At 54.0% G+C, this 26,500-nt stretch overlaps 2 protein-coding genes across 3 annotated transcripts; one reads left to right on the plus strand and one right to left on the minus strand.

Moving 5' to 3' along the window:
* The first annotated feature begins 755 nt into the window (after nucleotides 1–755).
* Nucleotides 756–10,700, plus strand: LOC119947398 (SLAM family member 5-like). 2 transcript variants are annotated; one of them, XM_038769077.1, is made up of 5 exons: nucleotides 756–834; nucleotides 3,526–3,843; nucleotides 5,882–6,154; nucleotides 6,973–7,143; nucleotides 9,685–10,700. In XM_038769077.1, the coding sequence occupies exons 1-5, from the start codon at nucleotides 786–788 to the stop codon at nucleotides 9,810–9,812; spliced, it is 939 nt and encodes a 312-aa protein (XP_038625005.1). In that variant the 5' UTR covers nucleotides 756–785; the 3' UTR covers nucleotides 9,813–10,700. The 2 variants fall into 2 exon arrangements, with proteins under 2 accessions (XP_038625005.1, XP_038625006.1); XM_038769078.1 differs by lacking the exon at nucleotides 6,973–7,143.
* Nucleotides 10,701–15,362: 4,662 nt separating this feature from the next.
* Nucleotides 15,363–23,283, minus strand: VANGL2 (VANGL planar cell polarity protein 2). The gene is made up of 7 exons (XM_038768962.1): nucleotides 23,175–23,283; nucleotides 21,848–21,968; nucleotides 20,026–20,633; nucleotides 19,561–19,697; nucleotides 18,510–18,648; nucleotides 17,757–18,024; nucleotides 15,363–17,304 (listed from the first exon to the last, which is right to left on the minus strand). The coding sequence occupies exons 1-7, from the start codon at nucleotides 23,243–23,245 to the stop codon at nucleotides 17,044–17,046; spliced, it is 1,605 nt and encodes a 534-aa protein (XP_038624890.1). The 5' UTR covers nucleotides 23,246–23,283; the 3' UTR covers nucleotides 15,363–17,043.
* Nucleotides 23,284–26,500: the final 3,217 nt, after the last annotated feature.

Raw genomic sequence — 26,500 nt, forward strand, 5'->3', positions numbered from 1 at the left:
GTTGCCTATCAACCTTCGCATGAAGCAAAAACTCCTCACTTTTGGCTTCAGAGCTCTCCATCACCTTGCCCTCTCCTACCTTAGCTCCCTTCTCTCCTTTACCAGCCCAGCCAGCACACTCTGCTCCTCTGCCGCTAACCTCCTCACTGTACCTCGTTCTCTCCTGTCCTGCCATCAACCCCTGGACCATGTCCTACCCCAGGCCTGGAATGCCCTCCTTCTACATCCACCACAACTAGCTCGCTTCCTCCCTTCAAAGCCCTACTGAGAGCTCACCTCCTCCAGGAGGCCTTCCCAGACTGAGCCCCCCCCTTATCCTTTCCTCCTCCTCCCCTCTCCATCGCCCCCACTCCCTCCCTCTGCCCTACCCCCTTTCCCTCCACACAGCACTTGTACAGACTTATTACTTATTTGTACAGACTTATTACTCTATTTATTTTATTAATGATGTGTATGTCTATAATTCTATTTATTTTGATGGTATTGACACCTGTCTACTTGTTTTGTTTTGTTGTCTGTCTCCCCCTGCTAGACTATAAGCCTGTTGTTGGATACGGACCGTCTCTATAAATTTCTGATTTGTACTTCCCAAATGCTTAGTACAATGCTCTGCACACAGTAAGCATTCAATAAATACGGTTAAATGAATGAATGAATAAATAAATAAATAAATGAAACCGAAACTGAAACTAAAGGGTCGGGTTTCAAAAAAAGTCATACCCCTTCCGCTTCTCTCTCCCTTAGCACACCATGTTCAAAGACAAGGGGGAGGCTAGGAGGGAGCAATGATCCCTCTGCTGCTGTGGCTACTGGCCCTTCAACTCTTGCAAACAGGTAAATGCAAAGATGCTCCTTACCACCTCTCCCCCCGGCCACTGTTTTCCGTTTTGTTTTGTGTTTTTTAATGGTATTTGTTAAATGCTTTCTCTGTACTACGGGCAGGGGTATATACAAGGTAATCAGGTTGGCCCTCAGATTCTGCGCTTCCCCTCCCCCCAGCCTCGAGGAGTGGGTTTCCCATTACAGATGGGTCTCTTGGGGGTCCCCGGGCTAATGTCCTGGGCCTGCCTGCTCCCTAAGGGACCACCTCCGACTCCCCCCGACCACCGGGCTCGGGGGACAGTCTGGTCAGAGTTGGGTGGGTGACATTCCCTGATTACCAGGTTGGGGAAGGGGAACCTGGAGGTTGGGGATGGTGGGGTGGGTTGGGGGGGACAGAAGGGCTGATACTGACCCTCCCCGGGGTGCTTCTGGGCCCCTCCGACATTTCCTCTCCCCAGCAGAGAGATGCGGAGCTGGGTAAGGAGATAAGGTCCGGCTGGCAACAGCTGGTGGGAGCTGGGTTATTTATGGACACATTCACCCCTTAGAGGTCCTGGGGTTGAAGCCGGGTCTCTGCTCTGAGCTGCCTGGGACACCTTCAATCAATCAATCAATCGTATTTATTGAGCGCTTACTGTGTGCAGAGCACTGTACTAAGCGCTTGGGAAGTACAAGTTGGCAACATATAGAGACAGTCCCTACCCAACAGCGGGCTCACAGTCTAAAAGACACCTTCGGCCTCTGTCTACCCCACTCAGGAACCCAGATCTTCTATCGCTGATCCGGACAGGGGAGCAAGATCCGGGCCCCGGGATCCCCCTATGTCTCCCCCACCGCTGCTGCCTGGCTCCCCGGGTTCCCAAGAGAAAGAACAGTCCCAGGGTTGGGCCAGGACTTTTAGATTTTAATCCCACCTCAGCACCCGGTCCTCCCAAGGAACACATCCAAGGAGCACATGGAGAAGCAGTGTGGCTTCGGGGATAGACTGTAGGCCCATGTGTCAGAAGGACCTGTATTCCAATCCCGGCTCCATCCTTTGTCTACTGTGTGACCTTGGACAAGCCACTTCACTTCTCTGGGCTTCAGTTACCTCATCTGTAAAATGGGGATTAAGATTGAAGGACAGGGGCTGTGTCCAACCTGAGTAGGTTGTATTTACCCTAACACTTAGTACAGTGCCCAGGTCATAGTAAGCTTAACAAATACCATTAAAAAGAAAAAAGCCTCAGGTAAGGGATCGGCAGGAAGACAGATGGGATCGGGACGGAGTGAGGTGGAAAAGTTTCACTTTCGCCCTACAGTTGATGCACATCCTGTTTTCACGGAGCACAGATTGTCTGCGCCCAAAGAGGCGGGGACACCTCTGGGCGAACTCAGGCAGGAAATATAATAATGGGGCTATTTGTTAAGGGCTTACTCTGTGTCAAGTACTGTACTAAGCTCAGGGGGAGATACAAGATCATTAGGTGCCATTAGGGCTTGGGCAAATCCAAATCATCAGGTTCCACATGGAGCTCAGAGACTAAGGAGGAGGGAGAATGGGTATTGAATGATAATTTTGCGGTTGGAGTGAGGCACCCAGAAGTGAAGGGAACTGCCCAAGGTCACACAGCAATCCAAGGGCAGAGCCGGGATGAGGACCCAAGTCTTCTTGTAGGGAGGGAACATACCGATCAGAAGAAGCGTAGCCTAGTGGATTGAGCAAAAGTCTGTGAGTCAAGGACCCAGGTTCTAATCCCTGCTCTGCTTCTCGTCTACATGTGAATTTGGGCGAGTCACTTCACTTCTCTGGGCCTCAGTTACCTCATCTGTAAAACGAGGATTAAGGCTATGAGCCCCATGTGGGACAGGAACTGTGTCCCACCTATTTAGCCTGTATCCACCCCACATTTAGTACAGTGCCTGGCATGTAGTAAATACTTCACGAATATCATAAAAAATGTTTTTGAAAAAAGTCTGTTGTTTCCGCAGTGCTTTCTGCACAGTCAGCGCTCAATAAGTCCCATTGATTGACTGGTGGATTGATTCTGCTTATAGCCACGTGCTTCTTCCAGCAGACCTCATATCTAAGTGACGACCTCATACCTAAGCGACTCCCAGAAACCACACCTGGTTCCGTTCCCCCGGGCGCTCCCAGCCTTCTGAGGGTCCCAGAGCTCTGAGCTGGGCAGAGGTGTCCCCGGAGTCAGGGGTCAATGTGAATCCAATCAAGCTCTCAATACTATTTATTAACTATGATCGTTATGGTCAGGGAACATGTCTACCAACTCTGTTGTATTGTACTCTCCCCAGTGCTTTATACAGTACTCTGTGCACAGTAAGCACTCAATAAATACCGTTGAATGAATGAATGAATATTAAGGATGGTATTTGTTAAGCGCTTACTATGTGCCAAGTACTGTTCTAAGCGCCACTGATGATGATACTAATGATTTTGATGATGAAACGGTCCCTTTGTGCAGAGCACTGTTCTAAGCATTCTGCTGAGGATTGCTCCTGGTGGGAGAGAGATTCAGAGATGGAGCCTCTTCCAGGGCTAGATGGGCAGAGTCCTAAAGGGAGAGTTTCCCAAGAGCCTCAGCTGTGGACCATCAAGCTCAGAGGGCTGGGGGTGGGCTTCTGGGGCAGAAAGGGAGAGGGTGGGGTTTGGGGATGAGGTATTAAGGAAGATCTGCTGGTGAATTTTCTCTTCTGGGCCTGTAGGTACCTCAGCCCAACAGGAGCGAAATGGGGTTGTGGGGGGTTCAGTCACCCTCCTCCTGGACGTTCCGGCTGAGTGGCACATCACGAGCGTCGTCTGGACCTCCAACGTGCCCATCGCCACGGTGACCGCAGGAGGATCAGAAGACCCCCATATCATCACCGTAACTCAGCGATACAAGGGACGACTGAGCGTCTCCACCGACTACTCCCTGACAATCAGCAACCTGAGTCTGGAGGACACGGGAACCTACAGAGCTGACGTCCACACTGCTGACACCACCACCACTACCACCAGCCAGTTCTCCCTGCACGTCTATGGTCAGTCCCATGGAGATTCAACCATTTCTGAATTCATTTTGGACTGGAAACGCTTGCCCACATGCACTGCTCTGGGAGCTCCCAGGAGACATCCCAGTGGGAATCTTGTGTCTGTGCTGGGGAGAATGGGATTGTTCGGGTGATGAGGTCCGGGAGAGGAGTGGAGTAACCCAGATCCTTGGGGACCCAGGCTTTCCCATCTGTATGAGCTAAGCCATTTAAAATGACTCTTTTTTAATGGTAGTTGTTAAACACTTACTATGTGCCAGGCACTGTACTAAGCTCTGGGCTAGAAACAAGCTAATCAGGTTGGACGCAGTCCCTGTCCCACATGGGGCTTGCAGTCTTAATCCTTATTTTACAGATGAGGTAACTGAGGCACAGAGAAGTGTAGTGACTTGCCCAAGATCACACAACATCGCTGCTTGTGGGAAGCAGCGTGGCTCAGTGGAAAGAGCCCGGGCTTTGGAGTCAGAGGTCATGGGTTCAAATCCCAGCTCCGCCAACTGTCAGCTGTGTGACTTTGGGCAAGTCACTTCACTTCTCTGGGCCTCAGTTCCCTCATCTGTCAAATGGGGATGAAGACTGTGAGCCCCCCGTGGGACAACCTGATCACCTTGCAAACTCCCCAGCGCTTAGAACAGTGCTTTGCACATAGTAAGCGCTTAATAAATGCCATTATTATTATTAACAGAAAAGTGACGGAGCCAGGATTAGAACCCAGGTCCTTCTGACTCCCAGGCCAGTGCTCTATCCACTAGCCCATGCTACTTCTCGAAACATTGGCGTTAAGTTTGGTGAATGCGGTAAGCAGAATCCTAAGCAGTAACTGGAATTTAGTAAGCTTTTGTCAGATAAAAATGATGGTATTTGTTAAATGCTTACTATGTGCCAAGCACTGTTCTAAGCACTAGGAACAGTCAGATAAACAGGTAGTCAGAGAGCACTGTCAAAAAAGGAAGACATAAAATTAATTCACAAACTCACAGCTTTCCCTTGTCCACGAGTTCTCCCGGAGCTAGCTTCCATGTCCTTAAAGTTGGTACTTATTATTAGTAGTAGTAGTAATAATAATGGTATTTGTTAAATGCTTATGTGCTAAATACTGTTCTAAGCACTGGGGCAGATACAAGCTAATCAGGTTGTCCCATATAGGGTCACAGTCTTAATCCCTGTTTTACAGATGAGGTAACTGAGGCACAGAGAAGTTAAGTGGCTTGCACAGGGTCACACAGTAGAGGAGTGGTGGAGTTAGGATTAGAACCCACATCCTCTGACTGCCAAGCCCAGGCTCTTGCCACTAAGCCACGTATTCACCCCACCCTCAGTCCGGCAGCACTTTTGTTTTCATTTGTTTATATTAATGCCTGTCTCCCCCTCTAGACTGTAAGGTCCCTGTGGGCAGGGAATGTTGTACTGTATTCTGTTGTACTGTATTCTTTCCCCACTCCAGTCCATACTTCACTCTGCTGCCCAGACCATTTTTCTACAACTGTTACCAATGGCTTTAAAGCAATCACTTTGCCTCCTCCTACCTCACCTCACTGCTCTCCTACTGCAATCCAACCCCTACGTTAACCCCACAATATTCACTGTACCTCAATCTCATCTATCTCACAACTGACCTCTTGCCCACTACCTGCCTCTGACCTGGAATGCCCTCCCTCTTCATATCCGACAGACAATTACTCTCCCCACCTTCAAAGCCTTACTGAAATCACATCTCCTCCAACAAGCCTTCTCTAACTTCTCATTTCCTCTTCCACCATTCCCTTCTGCGTCACCCTTGCATTTGAATTTGCTCCCTTTATTCACTCCTTCCACAGTCCCACACTTATGTCCATAGCCCCATTTATTTGTTTATGTTAATGTCTGTCTCCTCTCTAGACCATAAACTCACTGTAGGCAGGGCATGTGTTTACCAAATCTTTTACATCATACTCTCCCAAACATTAGTACAGTGCTCTTCACACAGTAAGTGCTCAATAAATATCATTGATTGGTTAATTTAATCCCCCTTTTGGGTCTTTCCCCCCAGAGCTGCTGGGGGAACCCTCAGTGACGGTGAAGTCCACAGCGTCTGACAAGGGTGTCTGTACCGTCACCCTGACCTGCTCCATGGCTGGGGAAATGGACAACATGACTTTGAGCTGGACGCCCCTGGGGCCCGAGACCACCGAGTCCCCCGATGGCTCCATCCTCAGCATCACCCGGAGGTCTGGAGACCCTCAGCAAGATTACACATGCACGGCCACAAACCCTGTCAGTGACAACTCCCACGCTGTCTCCGCTGACCAGATCCTCTGTCTAGGTACCAGTCTCCCTCCCCCATCTGCCTCCCTCCCTCCCACCCTCCGGGCCTGAGCTGACCACCCGGGGGTCTGGGGATCCAAACTTAATCAGAGGCCAGGCCACCCTCAGCCAGTGTTGGGGGGAGGGGGGGCATGGTGGGCACGAGCCCAGGGGATCATGACTTATTTCTCACTTGTGTATTCTCTCCCAGTGCTTAGTACAGAGCTCTGCACACAGTGAGCACTTACAGAAGTAGCTTGGCCTAGTGGAAAGATCCCATGCCTGGAAGTCAGAGGACCTGGGTTCTAATTTTAGCTCCGCCACTTGCCTGTTTGTGACCTTGGGCAAGTTATTTCAGTTCTCTTGAGCCTCAGTTTCCTCATCTGCAAACTGGGGTTTTAATGCCCGTTCTCCCTCCTGCTTAGACTGTGAGCCCCATGTGGGACCTGATTAACTTGTCTCCAACCCAATGCTTAGTACAGTGCTTGACACTTAGTAAACACTTACTAAGCACTTAAATTCTACAAATTATTGTTATTATTGCTATTATTATTATCCACAGGGAGGCAGTTTTCAGAGGACTTCTCTACTGGGGGAACCGGAAGACATCTTGGCACGTCAGATGGTGTAGACAGGGCTGTGGGGAAGCAGAAAGTACCCCCAGGGGTCAGTGGAGAAGGGTGGGGGACCTAGAAGGGAAGGCAAGAGAGGAGGAAGAGAAGGGGCACCAGGCTGTCAATCTGACCTCCTGATCCTGGCCCCAGTCCTGCAGGGCAGATCCCCAGGCCCCTCCTCACTCTGCCTGGAGAAGCCCCTCCAACTCCAATATCCTTGCAGATCAACAAGATTTGAACTCAACAGAATGGAGCCTTTCCACCCTTACTGTGATTCTGATAGTGATAGTGATAGCAGCAGCCATCTTGATCGGGATCATCGTGTGCTTGTTTGTGCGCTTTTACATAAACAGAAAAAGAAAAGAAAAGATAAAGAAAAGAAAGAAAAGGCAAGGTGGGTGACCTCCCCCCTAAGTCTGTCTGTCTGCCTGTCCATTCATCTGTGGCTTGGGTGGGGTAGCAGAGGATGGTTGCCCACTGTTGGGTAGGGACTGTCTCTATATGTTGCCAACTTGTACTTCCCAAGCGCTTAGTACAGTGCTCTGCACACAGTAAGCGCTCAATAAATACGATGGATTGATTGATTGATTGCCAGTGGGGCTGGGTCTACTGAGATGAGAAGCAGCATGGCCTAGTGGAAAGCCAGGCTGGGGAGTCAGAATAATAATACTAATGATGGTATTTGTTAAGTGCTTACTATGTGCAGAGCACTGTTCTAAGTGCTGGGGGGATACAAGGTGATCAGGTTGTCCCACGGGGGGCTCACAGTCTTAATCCCCATATTACAGATGAGGTAACTGAGGCACAGAGAAGTCACACAGCTGATAAGCCCGTGCTCTTTCCACTGAGCCACACCGCTTCTCAGCAAAAGACCTGGGTTCTAACCCCAGGTCCACTACTTGTCTGCTGTGTGACCTTGGGAGAAACGCTTCCCTTCTCTGGGCCTCGCTTGCCTCATCTGCAAAATGGGGATTAAGACTGTGAGCCCTTTGTGGGTCAAGGACTGTCTCTCACCCAGTTATATCTCCCCCAGAATTTAGTATGGTGCCTGGCTCAGAGTAATTGCTGAGCAAATACCATTTTTAAAAAATCCAGGACTCCCATCCCCGCCATTGAAGACCCCCACTGAAGCAACGTGGCTTAGTGGAAAGAACCCGGGCTTGGGAGTCAGAGGTGATGGGTTCTAATCCTGCCTCCGACACTTGTCAGCTGTGTGACTCTGGGCAAATCACTTAACTTCTCTGTGCCTCCTTACCTCATCTGTAAAATGGGGATTAAGACTGTGAGCCCCACGCGACATGTATCTTCCCCAGTGCTTAGAACAGTGCTTGGCACATAGTAAGTGCTTAACAAATACCAACACTATTATTATCCCCCACTCTCCCTCCCCACCCCGAGGGCCAGCATCAGACTCTACCTTCCCCATCTCCCCCAGCCCAGAACTTACCCGTTTCTTTGTTCATCGGTTTAGGGGTCACAGGTACCTGTTGATGGACCTCTGGGTGGAGCTTCCAGCTACATTTGGGGTTAGAGCCCACCATTGCCAGCTATCAGACTGCCTCCCTCCCGCTCCCCATCCCCCCAGTGAGAAGTATCTTTGGGCAATGGACTTGGTTCCTTGTGGGCAAGGAGGCTCAGAACATGTCTGTTATATTGCTATACTCCCCCAAGCACTTTTACAATCCTCCGCACACAGTAAACGCGCACTAAATACTATTGATTAATTGATTGAGGGGCCATTTCCCCTCATAGCCCCTATAACCACAATGCCCAGTCTCCAGATGCCCTCCTGGACCCCCTCCCTCCGCACACCAGGCCAAAGCCAACCCTCCACCACCACGTCTTCCTTTTTTTAAAATGGTATTTTTTAAGCACTTACTATGTACCAGGCACTGTACTAAGCACTGGGGTAGATTCGAGCTAGTCAGGTTGGACACAGTCCCCGTCCAACATGGGGCTCGCAAGTTTTAATCCCATTTTACAGATGAAGGAACTGAGGCCCAGAGATGGGAAGTGAGTTGCCCAAGATCACACAGCAGTCAAGTGGTGGAACCAGGAATAGAGCCCAGATCATCTGACTCGCGCCCCCCCCTCCCACCCCGCCCCCCATAGTGGGGACTCCTTTAGGCCAGCTTCCAACCCACTCGGGGCGGATGGATTCTCCCCTGAATCCTTGGCTCCTTTTGTCTGCCTGGATTCATCATCAATCGTATTTATTGAGCGCTTACTATGTGCAGAGCACTGTACTAAGCGCTTGGGAAGTATAAATTGGCAACATATCATCATCATCATCATCAATCGTATTTATTGAGCGCTTACTATGTGCAGAGCACTGTACTAAGCGCTTGGGAAGTACAAATTGGCAACATATAGAGACAGTCCCTCCCCAACAGTGGGCTCACAGTCTAAAAGGGGGAGACACAGAACAAAACCAAACATACTAACAAAATAAATAGAATAGATATGTACAAATAAAATAAATAAATAAATAGAGTAATAAATATGTACAAACATATATACACATATACAGGTGCTGTGGGGAAGGGAAGGAGGTAAGATGGGGGGGATGGAGAGGGATGGATTCCTCCTTTGGCCCTTCCCTAGCCCTGCCGTGACCTCCCCGAGGTGGTGGTGACCCTCCAGGCAGACCCACTTACTGTTGGGGGAGCAGGGGGAGATGGAGGCTGACACCCATTTATTGGTGGGGGCATGAGCCGCAGCTCATAGGGGTCTGGTGTGGGGGGATGGGGGCACATGGCTTTTCCTGCCATATCAGTCTGAGCAGGGCTGTAAAGACCACCCGCCCCACCAAATCTGGTCTCTCCCCGCCATGAGGAATGGGCTTCTCTGCAGTTCCCTTCTTCTCATCCCCAACCCCTTCCCCAGTGAAAACAGCTCTGGTCTACTCTGCTCAAGCGACACTGTTCTCCCACAGAAATCCTGCTGTTCCCAATCCACTCCATGGAAAGAGCCCTGACCAAAACCCAAAGCAGCGATTTACTCAACCATCCAGCCAACCCAGAAGGTGGAGAGCACCCCCAATCCCTAAACCCGTTGACCTAAGAGCAGAACATGTGAGCAGCAGCGTGGCCCGGGCTCACCCCAGAACCTGAGGCAACACTTGGATAACAGAAAGACCATCAAGACAGCCCAGCAGACGGCAGGAAAGCAACCATGGCCCCAGGTGGGAGCGGCCCTCACGATTCCTGGCACCTGCGGCTGACCCAGGAGCCTCGAAGGGCAAATACCAGAAGCACAGAAGCAAAATTCTCCATTTTCACAGACTGAGACCCACCCCAGTCCACCTTAGCCTTGGACAACCTGCTCCTTGTGACTCAGAATCCCCATTTACGATCCTGCCCTTCTGGAGGGGGCCCTGATGCTCCCAAAAGAACCTCCCCACCCAAGGACCTGACTTTGAAGATGCTTCCCTAGCCACACTCCAGACTTGTCCAAGGACAGTCCCTAGTCCTTCTCGTCCTCCACAGATGGTGGTGTGGAGACGTGAGCCACTTGCCTCCATTTGCTGAAAGGACATGCTGCGTGAATGTCTGGAAAGAAGTGAGACCACTTTAACTCCACATCTTCTACTCTTTCCCACCCAATTCCTAAGACTCATGGGTAAAAAAGTAATGGATTCATTTGTATTGATATAAACAGAAATTCCTCACCACCAGTTTTAAAACTCTGTCACCTTGCCCGCTCCTTCTTCACCTCTCTGATTTCCTACCTCCCCCAGGATGAACATGTGATGCGAAGGGACAAGGCTGTCTCTGTTCAAGCAAGGAGGCCTGAGTCATATCCTGCACTGATTGATTGATCATAGCTTGAACTTCCTCTAGACTGTAATCTCGTTATAGGCAGTGAACGTGTCTACCAATTCTGTTGTAGTGTGCATTCCTAAGTGTTTGGCCCAGTGCTCTACAGATAGTAAACACCCAGTGAATACCACTGATGATGATGAATGAGAGGCAGGGAAGGGGAAGGGGGAGGCTACATGGCAGAGGAGGGAGGGTTGACTAGAAGGAGCTGAAATGGTGAGGTGCATTAATTCATGGGGAGGGGGTGCCCCAGACTGGCTGTCACAGGCTTCCCCTCCTCCCATTTCCTGGGGAAGCTGCCCAGTTGGATGGAGTCTCCCTCCTTTCCCCACTCCCTCCCTGCCCAGCACCAAACTCCCCGCTTCAAAGCTTTATTGAAGGCACATCTCCTCCAAGAGGCCTTCCCCGACTAAGCCCTCCTTTCCTCCTCTCCCTCTCCCTTCTGCATCACTCTGACTTGCTCCGTTTATTCATCCCCCCACACTAGCCCCACAGCACTAATGTGCTTATTTCTATTAATGTCTGTCTTCCCCTCTAGACTGTAAGCTCACTGTAGGCAGAGTGTGTGTTATATTGTTATTCCATACTCTTCCAATGCTCATTCTAGTGCTCTGCACACAGTAAGTGGTCAATAAATACTATTGACTGACTGACCAAACCTCCCACCTCCCTCCCCCCAGGCATTGCCCCCACCCCCATCTACTCAGCCAACCACACCTCTCCTCTCTGACGAATCCAATGGAAGTGCCACCTCCTCCAGGAGACCTTCTCTGATTGCCTTCCCACCCTGCTCAACAGTCAGCCCACTCAATGCCTGTGGCTCACATCTGGCCAACTTTCCCTTTCCTTGATTTCCTTATCTCTCAAATGGCTTCCAGTCGTTCTTCTGAGTAAGAGGAGACATTGCCCCCTTACTGAGCCATTGGTCACCTGGGGGGTCCTCTCACCACCCTCTCCGACTTGGTCCGGTATCCGGTTGGGGTGACACAGGCCGAGCCTTCAACCGTGGTTTTGCTGTAACAGATCCACTACTCGGGAGGCAGGACAAACTTCCTCATTTGGCTGCGGGGCCTGCAGCAGCCTATCGCCCTCCCACACACACCAGCCCCCCGGTCGCTCCAGCTCCCAGACCCGGCCTGACCACACAGCCGTGGGGGTGCTACTGTAAAGGGAAGAAGGATGTGGGGTCGTGTGAGCATCAGAAAATGAGAGATCTCAACCAACCAAAGCGCGATTAAAAGCCACAAGTTTCAGGACTGGCATATCTCCTTGCTCCTTTTCCTCATTTTAAGTTACTGATAGGAAGAGGGAGGGAGGTAGCCATGCATGATTCCTCTGCTGCTGAGGCTACTGGCCCTGCAACTGCAACCAGGTAAGTGCCAGGCTGCTCCATACCACCTAACCATCCCCTCACATTTTTTCATTTTGTTTTCTTTTGTTTATGGTATTTGTTGAGTTTTTATTATGTGCCAGGCACTGAACTAAGTGCTGGGGTAGATACAAGCTAAGCAGGTTGGCCTTGAGATTTTGCGCTGCCCTTTCCCCCCAGCCTCGAGGAGTGGGTTCCCCATATCAGAAGGATAACGAGGGGGTCCCCGGACTGATATTTTGGGCCTGCCCACTCCCCAGGGGACCACCTCCTGCACCGCTGGGCCACCGAGACTCTGGGGAGAGCCAGGGCAGAGTTGGGTGGGTGACACCCCCAATTACTAGGTTAGGGAAGAGGAACATGAAGGTTGGGGCGGGGGAAACAGAAGAGCTGATACTGACTATCCCCGCCCCCACCCCCCAGGGGGGCTTCTGAGCCCTCCCACATTTCCTCTCCCCAGTTGAGGGAAGTGGGGCTGGGTAAAGGAGATACGGTCCAGTTGGCAGTGCCTACTGTGAGCTGGGTTATTTATGGACACATTCACTCCTTAGAGGTCCTGGGGTTGGAGCAGGGTCTTGGGGCTCTACCCACCCCCCACAACAGTTCTGGAGCTCAGTCCCTGCTCTGAGCTGCCCAGGACCCCCCGGCCTGGCCCATCAGAAGGTGTAGACAGGGTGGTAGGGAAGTGGTGAGAATCCCCAGGGGTCAGTGGAGAGGGAAGACCACCCAGAAGGGAAGATGAGAAATATACATAATTTGGCTGTATTGCACTCTCCCAAGAACTTAGTACAGTGCTGTGCACATAGTAAGCACTCAGTAAATATGATTGGTTGATGAAAGGAGGAAGAAAAGGGACACTAGGCAATGAACCCAACCTCCTGACCCTGGCCCCGGTCTGGTTGGGCAGCCCCCAGCCCCCTCCTCATTCCCCCTGGGGAAGCCCCACCAATGACTCACATGTGTCTTCTCTAAGCAAGATGGACGCATCCGAATCGAGCCGCACCATGGTGAGCGTGGTCGTCATAGTCCTGGTGGTAGTATCCACCATCTTGGTCGGGGTCCTGGTCACATGGTGGGAGATAAAAGACAAAGTAGGTGACCCCCACACCGCTCTGTGTGTCACCCATGTTTAGCCCTAACCCACCAATCTGGTCTCTCCCTGCCATGAGGAATGGGGTCCTCTGCTGCCCCATCCTATCACCCTCACCCAGAGTTTAGCCCCCCCCACCTCTCCTCACCCCCAAGCTCTTCTCCCATCAGAGCTGCTCTGGTCTTCTCAACTCAGGAGACAGTGTTAACCCGCAGGAACCACAACAATCTCTGAACCACCCTTGGAAAGGGACCCCACTGAACCCCGGTACCACAATTTACTCGACCGTCCAGCCAACCCAGAAGCCGGAGACCACCCCCCCACACCCCACTGACCTATGAAAATATCATATGAGCAGTAGTGTGGTCTGGGCTTGCCCTAGTGACTGAGGCCACAGCTGGTCCATGGAGAAACTGTACGGGCAGCCCAGCTGATGGCAGGAAAATCAATCAATCGTATTTATTGAGCGCTTACTGTGTACAGAGCACTGTACTAAGCACTTGGGAAGTACAAGTTGGCAACATATAGAGACGGTCCCTACCCAACAGTGGGCTCACAGTCTAGAAGACTTTCCTAGTCTAGGAAAGCAACCCAGAGAAGGAGCGGACACCCACGATTCCCGACCCCCACAACTGACCCAGGAGCCTTAGAGGGCAAACACCAGAAGCACAGAAACGAAATTCCCCATTTCCACAGACTGAGACCTCCCCTCCCCGGACCACCTTAGCCTTGGAAAATCCACTCCTTGTCATTCAGAATCCCCCATTTCTGATCCTGCCCCTCTGGAGGGAACCCAGATGCTCCCGAAGAACCCTCCCCCACGGACTTGTCTTTGGGGTGCTTCCCTGGCCATGCTCCAGGTTTGTCCAAGGACAGCCCCAATCCTTCCCGACCCCCAAAGATGGAGGTAAGGAGAAATGAGCCGCTTGCCTCCATTTGCTAAAACAACATGCCGCACAAAGGGCCAGAAGGGAGACCCCTTTAACCTCCACATCTTCTGCCCCCCAAGCACTTAGTACAGTGCGCTGCATACAGTAAGCTTTCAATAACCACAATTAATTGAAAATAATAACCATAAGTGTGGTATTTGTTTCACACTATGTGCCAAGGACTGCCCTCCTTCTGCCCATCCGCCAAGCTAGCTCTCTTCCTCCCTTCAAGGCCCTGCTGAGAGCTCACCTCCTCCAGGAGGCCTTCCCAGACTGAGCCCCTTCCCCCTCGTCCCCCTCTCCATCCCATCTTACCTCCTTCCCTTCCCCACAGCACCTGTATATATGTATATATGGTTGTACATATTTATTACTCTATTTATTTATTTATTTTACTTGTACATTTCTATCCTATTTATTTTATTTTGTTGGTATGTTTGGTTCTGTTCTCGTCTCCCCCTTTTAGACTGTGAGCCCACTGTTGGGTAGGGACTGTCTCTATGTGTTGCCAATTTGTACTTCCCAAGCGCTTAGTACAGTGCTCTGCACATAGTAAGCGCTCAATAAATACGATTGATTGATTGATTGATACTAAGCACTGGGGTAGATACAAGATAATCAGGTCTCAGAGGGGGCTCACACTCTAAGTAGGAGGGCGAACAGGTGTTGATTCCCCATGCTTCAGATGAGGGAACTGAGGAACAGAGAAGTTAAGGGACTTGTCGAAGGTCACACAGCAGGTAAGTGACCAAACCAGGGTTAGAACCAAAGTCCTCCGACGCCAAGCCTGGGCTCTTTCCACTAGGCCACACTGCTTCTCTGTCTCTTCTTGTTAGACTGGGAGACTTGTTAGACTGGGACTATGCCTGAGCCGATGACCATGCACCTACCCCAACGCTTACTACAGTGCTCGGCACAAATAAATTTACTATGTGCTAAGCATAGTAAAGGATCTGGGTGCTAATCCCAGCTCTGTCACTTCTCTGCTGTGTGACCTTGGGCAAGTCACTTCAATTCTTTGTGCCCCAGTAACCTCAGTCAATCAATAGTATTTATTGAGCACTACCTGTGTGCAGAGCACTATATTAAACACTTGGGAGGGTACAATATAACAGAGTTGGTAAACACCAAATGTACAAAATAGAGATTAATACTGTGAGCCCTATGTAGGACGTGGGCTCCGTCCAACCTGATTAGGTTCTATCTACCCCAGCGCTTAGTACACTACCTGGAACATAATAAGCACTTAAATACCATTTAAAGGGGAAAAAAAGGAACATGTCAAGCGCTGGGAATAATAAATGCAATTGAAAGAATGAACGAAGCTCTGGGAAATTAAGGTACAGACAGGGGTCACACACCGTTCCCTGCTAGCCCCCTGCCCCATCACCAAACAGTCCCACAAAAAGTCCACTGCTTTATTTTCATATAAAAACAAAACAAAACATTTGTACAGTTTTAGTTTCTAAATTCACGAAAAGTCCCTAACGCCGCAGGGGTCCAACCCACTGCAAAAGTAGAAACAATTCTGGAATATATTAAAAAAAAAACAACAACATATAAAAAAAAAACCCCACACAAAATCCCGAGCTGCTTTTCCCGTTCCAGGTCCCTACAGGCATGCACGGGGGCCTCGGCTCCAGGCCTGGAAATTCAGAAGTCCTAGACGTGTTTGGGGGCGGGGAAGGGGGTTCCTGGTTGGAGAGGGAGGGGCCATGAGTGTGATGGCCCCGCTCCCCCTTGCTAAGATCTACCCTGAAATTTGGGGGACAACAGAGTGGGGAGGACAGGCAACAAGGGTCACTCACACACACACACTCTCACACACACACAACACCCCCCTCATGGCCCACTGGGGATAAGGGAAAGAGGAAACAAAAATCCCAGACCCAGATGTTTGTCAGATTTGGTTGGGGTAGAGGATGGAGCACTGTAATTTTGGAGTGGGGAGGGGGCGGAGTCGTAGTGATGGCAGATGAGAGAGCAGCGAGGGTCTACCATGTGAAGCGGTTGGGGGGCTCCACGTGTGGCAGGGCTCACACCTCCAAAGGCCGAGAGATTTGGGGGTCCAAGGAGAGTAACAACAGTCAAAAATAACGCCACTCCTCAGCCTTAGTGCTTCACAGTCAATAGGACAAAAACGGAACCATCTTTTTTAACACTGAAGGACAGAGCAGATCACAGCGATTAAAAATGTCACAGGTGTCTAAGACAGTGCCCGACGGAAGCCCCCTCCCCAGAACACACACCAAACCAAAAAGACTCCTTCTCAAGGCCCAACTTCACCAGGGAATCGCCCTTCGGCCAAAACCCCGCGGTGTTTACAAAAAGGTTGAGTGACGTGGGGACCAAGGTGGCAGGGGGAGAGGGGAGGGCTCTTTGTGGCTTGACCCCCATTGAGGGTCAGCTGGGCCACGGACGGGAGCTCTGGGGCTGGAGCCGACGTCTGCTCCTCTGGGCCAGTGGATCCGTCGGTCCAATCTGCAAGCCTGGGTTAGGGCTCCACTCGGCCCTATCTCCGGGGGGAGGTAGGGGGCACGTGGGGAAATGTGGGGGATTCGAGTCAGACCGACTTGGGGGCTGCGGTGAACACCCCAGGGAAGGAGGTGAGAGCCCTTTAGATGCCATGGAGGGAAGACATGGTGGGGGGAGGGGGAAACACAATGGATGGGTGGAGGGGCTGAGGCAGAATTCTCTTTCCTCCCAGTTTCACCCCACTGAGAGGAGACCATGGCCTGGGGCGGGAGGAGGGGGTGGGACAGAGGCCCTGATGTAGAAGAGCAAACATGGGGAGAGGGGCGCCTCTCTTTCTCTCTCATCCCCCAGTGGAGGGTGACAAGCCACAGTGGCCACAGTGGGAGGGTGGGGGTATCCAGGTGTCCGTGCCTTGTGCAGAGTGAGGGGGCCTTGGTCCCAGGAGTCTCCTTCCCCCATTGTAGGGGTCAGTGAGCTAGGGACACAGACTCCCTCTCCCCTCCCCGCCAGCTAGGAAACCTTGGTTTTTGAAGTTTCCAGGGGAGAGGCGGGTTGGTTATTCAAGTATCAGTGGAGTTCCGGGTTTGAGGAAGGGGTCCTCCGGGCCAGGTCAGACGGAGGTCTCGGACTGCAGCCTCATGACGAACTTGTGGGACTTTGGGTCCACGAACTCCTCGCTCAGCTTGAAGAAGGGCACGCGCTTGGTGCTGACCACCAGGCTGAAATCCTGCCGCTTCAACAGGAAGACCACCCCATCCCGCAGCCCGTTGGTCACGGACTCCTCGCTGACCAGTGTCCACTGCTTGGCCAGCCAGCGCTCCTTCTGGTACTGGATGGTGGGGCCGGCTGCCAGGTAGCGCTCCAGAAACGCCTGCGGACGGGGCCGGGAGGGAGATTAGCAGCCGGCCTGGTGCGGGACACCCCAACGGCCTAACCCCGGCTCCCCACTTCCAGGGAGGGGCCGGACACGAGGGGCAGAGATGGGGCTACTCAGGGAAGACGGTGGGGGGCCAGGGGTCAGGAGTAGGGGGAGGCTGGGAGAGGGTTGGGGAGTGGGGCAGAAACAGGGACGGAGGATGGAGACCGGAGGTGGGATCAGAGCAGGAGGGAAGGGAGATGAGGGGGGTGTGGAACGGGGAGAGGGGATGGGAGCAGAGACCGGAACGGGGAGTGGCAAAGTGGAATGGGGAGGCGGAGTGATGAAGCAGAGCAGGGAGAAGGGACAAGGAGCGGGAAGGGAAGCAGGGAGTGGGGATGAAGAGCGGGGAGCGGAAGCAGGGGATGCTGAGGGTGGGGATGCAGGAGGTGGGCGTGGGAAGTCACCTTGGGGGTCATGTCGTGGGTGATGCAGAACTCGAGGTGCTGGAGGATGCTCTCCATGCTGTGGAAGGGCTGCTGGCGGGTGGTCCGCAGGTACTTCTGCAGGGCCCGGGCCATGGAGGCGAAGATGGCCTGGGCCGCCTCCCGCGGGTCCATCACCTCCCGCGGGGACGGGGCGGGGGGCTTCGGCCCGCACCCCCCTCCCTCCTCCTGCTGCTGCTGCTGGAGCCGCTTGATATGCGTGAAGGCCTCCTCCACTGCAACCACCAGTCTGGGGAGGCATCGGCAGACCACCCACAAAGTATCACCTAAGTCCTTCCAACTGCAGCAGTCCCAGCCTCATTCCACCTGGAGTCTCACCTACATACCTCCCGCTGTGGCAGCCCCAGCCTCATCCACGCCCTCAGAGTCTCCACTGCATCCCTCCCACTATAGGGGCCCCAACATCATCCCCCGGAATCTCGCCTGCATCCGTCTCACTGAGGTGGCCCTAACGTCATTCCTGCCTAGCACCTGCACCCCTCTCGCTGCAGCGGCCTTAACATCACCACCACCAGCATCTCACCAGCCTCCCTCCCGCTGCAGTAGTCCCGGGTCCCACCTACATCCTTCCCACTGCAGTGGCCCCAGCAGGCCCAGCTTATTCCCCAGCATCACACAGGGGAGGCACAACAACGGGGAAGGTGTGTTGGCCCCGCCCACGGCCCTGCCCACAGCCCCTCTAGGCCCCCCGCACAGCCCCACGCCGGGTGGTACCTTGCCCGTCGTTTGCGGACCCGTCGCTCGTGCTCGGCCTCCTCATAATAGAAGTCATTGTGGCTGTTGTCCCGCCGCCGAGCTGCCGCCGCCGCCATCACTGCCCGCGACTGCCCCGTCGAGTTGTTGGTCGTGCTCTCTGCCCACCCCGCACCACACAAACCCTCGTCAGGGTCAGACAAACACACACACCACCACCACAACAACACACTCTTCACTGGAAGCTCCTTGTGATTATGGAACGCGTTTACCAACTTGTATACTCCCAAGTGCTTAATACAATGCTTTGCACCCAGTACCTTGAATGAACTCTGTGGAACTGTGCTCTCCCAAGCAGTTTGCTCTGCACGTGGTAAGCAATCAGTAACTACTATCGATTAAATGCACTCCAACACACAGCTCCCTCTACCCAAACCGGGCAGACACACACTTCTCCATACAAATACACACAGCTTCCCCCTTTTCGCTTCCCACCCTCTCCATCAGGGAACTTGGAACCCCAGGAGATCTTGGGGGGTTGGGGGTGTCAAGGGATGAAGTCTATGGGGAAGAGGATGAGGAGAACTAGGAGGACAAGGAGGAGGATGAGTAGGAAGAGGAGAAGGACGAGGAGAACAAGAAGGAGGATGATGACGAGAAGGAGGAGGACGAGGAGGGCAAGGTTAAGGAGGACAAGGATGAGGAGGACGAGGACAAGGTGGATGAGGAAGATGATAAGGTTGAGAGGAGGACAAAGAGGAGGAGAACAAGGATGAGGAGGACAAGGAGGACGAGGAGGACAAGGATGAGGAGGAGGATAAGGAGGAGGACAAGGAGGAAGAGGATGAGGAGGACAAAGACGAGGAGGAGGAGAAGGACAAGGTTGAGGAGAAGGACAAGGATGAAGAGGAGGAGGACAAGGATGAGGAGGACAAGGTTGAAGAGGAGGAGGCAAAGGAAGAGGAGAACAAAGATGAGGAGGACAAAGAAGAGGAGGAGGAGGACAAAGACAAGGAGGGACATTAGAATGGGCAGAAGGGAGCCAGGGGGCCCCGGGGGGTGGTCAACTCACCCTCTCCCAGCGAGTACACCTTGAAACCGGATGCTTTCTTGGCCAGCACGGCCTTGGGCAGGGTGAGCAGGGCCGGGTTGTAGACGGGGAAGTCCCGATAGTAGTTCTCCAGAACCCACACCGCCACACGCTGGATACTGGGCAGACGGACGGAGTGGTTGGAGGGGAGGGGGAGAAGGCAGGTCACTCAGCAACCCCCCACCCAGCACCCCCTTGGGCACACGCTTGAGGTGGTCCACTTTGGAGAAGGGGCCACCCAGTCCCCCTGCTCCCCGTCCAGCTCCCCAGATGGTGCCGGCCTGAGGTGGCCCACATTACAGAAGCGGTCGCCCATTCCCCCCCTGCCCACGTCCAGTCCCTTCTGGCACTAACCTGAGGTGTCCCATGCTGTAGAAGCGGTCCCCTAGTCCTCCCGGCCCCTGGCCAGTCCCTCCGGCCCCCGCCCGGCCCTCCCGCGACGCCCACCTGAGGTGTCCCACGTTGTAGAAGCGGCTGGCCCCGTCGGTGGAGCGCACGACCTTGAGGGTGAAGTGGGGCTGCAGCTGGCGCAGCTCGAGCAGGACGACGGCCAGGTAGTGCACGAAGAGCAGAGCGTCCACCAGCGAGCCGGCGAACTGCACCACGGCCCGGTAGCTGCGCTCGCGGGCGTCCAGCACCCGCACCCCGTAGAACAGCCAGTAGGAAGCGACCAGCAGGAAGACCAGCACCATGAGCAGCGCCCGCAGCACCCGCACGCGGGGCAGCCCCGCCCGCGGCCGGCGGAGGAAGAGGGCCCAGCCCGCCAGGGCCAGCAGCAGCAGCTTGAAGGCCCCGGCCAGCAGCAGCCCCTCGCAGGCCGAGCCGCACGGCTCCAGCTGGTCCCGCCAGAGCAGGGGCGGTAGCAGCAGGAAGGCCACCGGGCTCAGCGCCGACAACAACGCCAGGCCCGCCCCCGCCGCCGCCCCCAGGTGCCGCCCGCAGCCCGGCGGGGCCCCCTCCTCCAGGTCCTTGGCGATGCGGGCGAGGTCGTCGTGGGACACGCTGCGCTCCGACGTGCCCGTCACCACCGTCGTCGTCTCCCCCCAGTTGTCGTCCTGGAGGCCCGCCAGGCGACGGGGGGGAAGCGGGGAGAGAAACGGAGAGGGACGAAGGGGGAGATGGAAGGACGAGGTGAGAAACGAGGAGAGGCCAAGGGACGAAGAAGAGACGCAGTGGGGAGAGGTGGGGTAAGATGAGGGGAGAAACAAGAGTCGGTGGGGAGAGAGGAGGGGAGAAAGAAGGCACAGCAGGGAGCAACGAGGGAAGAAACAAGAGACGGTGGGGAGATATGGGAAGACAGGGAGAGAAATGAGGAGAGACCAAGGGAGAAAGAAAAGTCCAAGAGGGAAGGAAGAGACACAGAGGGGAAAGGAGGGGAGAGATGAGGGGAAAAACAAGAGAGTGGGGAGAGACAAAGGTAGAAACAAAAGACGGTAGGGAGAGATGAGGAGAGAAACAAGAGACAGTGGGGAGAGACAAAGGTAGAAACAAAAGACAGTAGGGAGAGGTGAGGGGAGAAACAAAGATAGTGGACAGATAGAAAGAGAAATGAGAGGAGAGACAAGGACAGAGAAGAGAATGTGGAGAGGAGGAATGAGGAATCAGGAAAGAGGAAAGGGGTTAGCGGGGCAAAGAGAGACACGAGGTTAAGGATCGGAAGGAGGGCGATGGGGACGGCAAAACAGTTAGACCAGAGAAAGAACTTCCGGACCATGACAGAGGCGGGTGGTGGGAAGACTCAGAGCTTTGGTGGGGGAATTGGGGGACTTGCACACAGGGTAGAGGCCTAAACTCATTGTGGGCAGGTAATGTGTCTGTTTATCGTTCTATTGTTCTCTCCCAAGCGCTTAGTACAGTGCTTTGCACACAGTAAGTGTAGAGAAGCAGCACGGCTTACTGGAAAGAGCCTGGGCCTGGGATTCAGAGGACGCGGGTTCTAATCCCAGCTCTGCCCCTTGTCTGCTGTGTGACCTTGGGCAAACCACTTCACTTCTCTGTGTCTCAGTTACCTCAGCTGTAAAATGGGGATTAAGTCTGTGCAACTCACATGGAACAACCTGATTACCTTATATCTCCCCCAGCACTTTGAACAGTGCTTGGCACATAGTAAGCGCTTAACTAATACCATCACTATTAATAAATATGATTGAATGAGTGAATGAAGGAAGCATCGTGGATTGCTGACTGCTTCCCCGCTCACGCAGGGATGAGGGAGATGCGCGGCTCCCAAATGGGTGACGGGGACAGGGCCCCGGCCCCCGGCCCTCACCCGCTCGTCCCCCCGGGTGGACTCATTGTCCAGCAGTGGCTCCCCCGGGGCCTGGATGGTCACCGACTTGTCCCCACGGCCGCCGTCCCGGCTCTTGGACCGATGGCGGTCCCGCCGCTCCCTGGGGATGAGGGACAGAGGGAAGATGATGAGAAGTTCCACCCCCTGTCATCCCACATATATTTGTATACGTATTATATATACGATATATATCATATTATATATAGAATATATATTCATTTTTTTCTGTTCTTTTTCTCTCTTTCTCTCCCCCTCCATCCTCTCCTCCCCTAACCCCCAGGCTACCCCTCCGCCCTCTCATCCCCGCCTCCCCTATCCCCCAGAAATGGCCCTGGGCCTGATAATAACTGTGCTTGACACACAGTAAGCCCTTAACAAATACCATCACCATCATTATTATTAATATCATTACCATTAATAATGAGTATTTGTTAACAATAATTATAACATTATATAGTATACTTATATATTTATAATATATTTTTATCATATTTCTAAGCGCTGGAGTAGATACAAGGTAATTAGGTTGGCCTACGTGGGGCTCACAGTCTTAATCCCCATATTACAGATGAGGTAACCGAGGCACAGAGAAGTTAAGTGACTTGCCCAAGGTCACACAGCAGGCAAGTGGCGGAGGTGGGATTAGAGCCCACGTCCTCTGAATCCCAAGCCCGTGCTCTTCCCACTGAGCCACACTGCTTCTCAATGTTAAGCGCTTAATTACGTGCCGGGCACTTTGCTAAGCGCTGATCTCCCATTCACTCCTGCTCCCCTGACCCCCAGATCTACCCCTGGGTCTGGTCTTCCATCTCGTCTCCTGATCCCATCTACCCCTCGGCCCCCACATCCCCTCCTCCCCTGACTCCCTGTCTACCCCTCTGCCCCCCATCCTACCTCTCCTTCTCCAACCAAGCCCGCACACTCCGCTCCTCTGGTGCCGCTAACCTTCTCGCTGGGCCTCTATCTCTCCTGTCTCACTGGAGACCCCCATCTCCCCGCTCTAAACTATGAGCTCACTGTGGGCAGCAGTTATCTCTCTTTATTGTTGTACGGTACTTTCCCAAGCACTTAGTACAGTACTCAACACACAGTGAGTGCTCAATAAATACGACTCAATGAATGAACATCCCTTCCTCCCGTGACCCCTGGTCTGCCCCTCTGCCCCCACATCCCCTCCTTCCCTGAACTCAGGTTTGTCCCTCTGCCCTCACATCCCCTCTTTCCCTGACCACAGGCCCGGTGACCATGCCCTGCCCCATCCGCCCCGCCATGTCCCAGGGGATGGCTTCCCCGTCCCGGGGCAGACCTGTGGCGACGGGAGCTGCGGGAGTGTCCGGACTTGCAGGAATAGCCCGAGTACTGGGACTCGGTGTCCATGGCGTCGTCGCCGCGCCGGGCCGCGGAGCGTTCCAGGATGGCGGGCTTGGGCTGGGGCCGCCCGCGAGGGCCCCCCCACCCCCACCCCACCCCCGCCGCCTTCTTGAGCCCTGGTTTCCTGAGCCCCAGAGGTGCCTTCAGGAAGTCCACCGTGACCCTGAGGGACTCTATCTTGCTGGGCGGCGGGGGGCTCCACGCAGAGAAAGTCCAGCGGCCCACCTGCGAGGGGGAAAGAGGAGAGTCTCAGGCCATGTCCAGACCCCTGGGGCCAAGGAAGATTCAGTGCGAGCACACCCTCCCCCCCCAGACACATATACACACAGAGGCTGGGCATGGGGGGCGGAGAGAGGCGCCCCTGAGGTGCTGACAGCCTGACAGGGGAGGCAGGACAGAGCCAGAGACACAGGCAGACACAAAGCCGGGGCCCTGAAACATTAAAGATGCAAAAGAACAGAGACATGATTGATGGAGTGAGAAGCACGGCGGTGGGGAGGGGAGGAGAGAGGGCAAGGGAGGAGAAGGGGGTGCCGGAGAGCCCGGAGAGACTCGGCCTCGATTGGGGTGGGTCTGGGAAGGCTTCCTGGAAGAGGTGGGCAGAAAAGGAGAAGATGGGTTGAACGAGGAGCCAGTATGCTCACTATCTTCACCCCTTTTGTGGGGTCGCACTTGCCCTATCAAACACTATCTTATCATTCCCTCCCACCCCCCCCACTCATACACACACACACACACACACACACACACACACACACAAACTTTTACCATGATCACTTCTCCCCACCTCCGACCCCCCCGGGCAGACCACCAACTCCCAGGATGACCCATCCCACCACCACCCCCCTTCCCCCGTTCCCAGGCAGTCGGTGATCGGGTCTCCGACAGTCCCCCCCAGCCTCAGTTGGTGTCCACTCCTCCCCCTCCCATCTTCTTGGGCTGGGGTCGGGGGTAGGGGGTGGGGGTGGGGGAGCAGGGGATTGAGATCCGAGGAAGAATAGCAGGGGGAGGGGCTTCCTGGCAATAAATTTCAAACCTGACAGCCATCCCGCCACTTCCAACTCCCAGCCTCATCCTACCCTCAGCTCCCCAGCTCCTCCTTACCCCCCAAATCCTCCCCTGCTACAGTCTCTCTCTCTCACACACACACACACACAAACACACACACACACATTTCCTCCCTTCCCCCCCCCCCCCCTCCGGCGGCTGGGGGAACGAGGCCCACTGGGGTCACGGAGGTGGGGGGTGGGGGAAAGATTTAAGCCCCTCACTCCGATGGCTTCAGAGGAAAGGGAAGGGGCGAGGAGAGCATTAGGAGATGAGACCCCCCTAGCACCACCACACATCCACACCCACACACCCCAAAAATGATAATAAGCCAACAGAGACAGTGGGGGGGTCTTCCTGTTGGTGACCCCCGGCTTCTTTCAGAAACAAAATTAATGGACGGGTGGGGGGGGCAGGGGGAAGGGGAGGGGGGAGGCTTTTGTCCCCACTGCCCGCTTCTCCCCCCCCACTGATTGCCATGGCAACCCCATGCCCCCCCCCCGTTGCCAGGGAGACAGCAGTGGGGCCGGGAAGAGGGCCCGGGATCCGGGGGGGGTGACGGGGTGGGGGGGAGCGGGGCTGGGGGAAAGGGGGGAGGGGGGTTCTCCCGCGGCGGGGGCCCCCGGCCTTTGTCCGGACCCGGATCGGGTTTCTCCGGGAAACAATAGGGCGGGGGGGGGGGGGTCCGGCTTCTGGGGACCCTCACCCTGGGGGGGGGGGGGGAGCGAGGGTCTGCCTGGAGGAGAGAAGGCCACGGGGAGGGGGTGGGGCCCATCCGACCCGCCCTCCTCCCCCCGGAAAGTAGGTCGGGAGCGGTCGCAGCAGGAGGGACGGAGGTTAGACTTCGCTTGAGAATTTCCCTGCGGCGAAGGCGGGGTTGGTGGGTGGGGGGCGGAGACGGATCCGGGCCGAAGCCCTCCATCCCGAGAAGCAGCGTGAGAAGCAGCGTGGCTCAATGGAAAGGGCCCGGGCTTTGGAGTCAGAGGTCATGGGTTCGAATCCCGGCTCCACCAATTGTCAGCTGTGTGACTTTGGGCAAGTCCCTTAACTTCTCTGTGCCTCAGTTACCTCATCTGTAAAATGGAGATTAAGACTGTGAGCCCCCTGTGGGACAACCTGATCACCTTGTATCCCCCCAGCGCTTAGAACAGTGCTCTGTACATAGTAAGCGCTTGACAAATACCATAATTATTATTATTATTATTATTATCCCGGTGTTACAGGGGGATGGACTGAATGCCTCCCGCCCCCCGCCCCAATCCGGTCACGCGCAGGGACCTCGGGGCCGGATTTGAACATATGTATATGTTTGTACATATTTATAACTCTATTTATTTATTTATTTTATTTGTGCATGTCTATTCTATTTATTTCATTAGTATGTTTGGTTTTGTTCTCTGTCTCCCCCCTTTTAGACTGTGAGCCCACTGTTGGGTAGGGACTGTCTCTATACGTTGCCAACGTGTACTTCCCAAGCGCTCAGTACAGTGCTCTGCACACAGTAAGCGCTCAGTAAATACGATTGATTGATTGATTGATTGATTGACCCAGCCAGAGGGGGGGCGAGCTGGTTTTGTCGGGGGAGGTGAAGGTCAGAGTTGAGTTGGAGCCTGTTCTGGCCGCCCTCCCGGGGGTGGGAGAAATCATCGTCAATCATCATCAATCGTATTTATTGAGCGCTTACTATGTGCAGAGCACTGTACTAAATGCTTGGGAAGTACAAATTGGCAACATCTAGAGACAGTCCCTACCCAACAGTGGGCTCACAGTGTAAAAGGGGGAGACAGAGAACAAAACCAAACATACTAACAAGATAAAATAAATAGAATAGATTTGTACAAGTTAAATAATCGGGGAGGGGGGTCCCCCATCCCCCCATCCCCCGGCCCCAGCCGGTCCTGCAGGGTGGAGGGGGCGTTGAGTAAGTAATGCTGGCAGCCGGCCCTGGCCCTGAGGGGGTGAGAGGCGGGGCGGCGGGGCGGCTGGGTTCCCCGCCCCCCGCCACCGACTCCCAGCGCTTAGAACAGTGCTTGGCACATAGTAAGCGCTTAACAAATGCCATCATCTAATCACAGAGAATCAATCAATCAATCAATCGTATTTATTGAGCGCTTACTGTCTGCAGAGCACTGGACTAAGCGCTTGGGAAGTCCAAGTTGGCAACATAGACAGTCCCTACCCAACAGTGGGCTCACAGTCTAAAAGGGGGAGACA

This window comes from Tachyglossus aculeatus, chromosome Y4 (genome assembly GCF_015852505.1).
Source record: "Tachyglossus aculeatus isolate mTacAcu1 chromosome Y4, mTacAcu1.pri, whole genome shotgun sequence".
Lineage (NCBI taxonomy): Eukaryota > Metazoa > Chordata > Mammalia > Monotremata > Tachyglossidae > Tachyglossus > Tachyglossus aculeatus.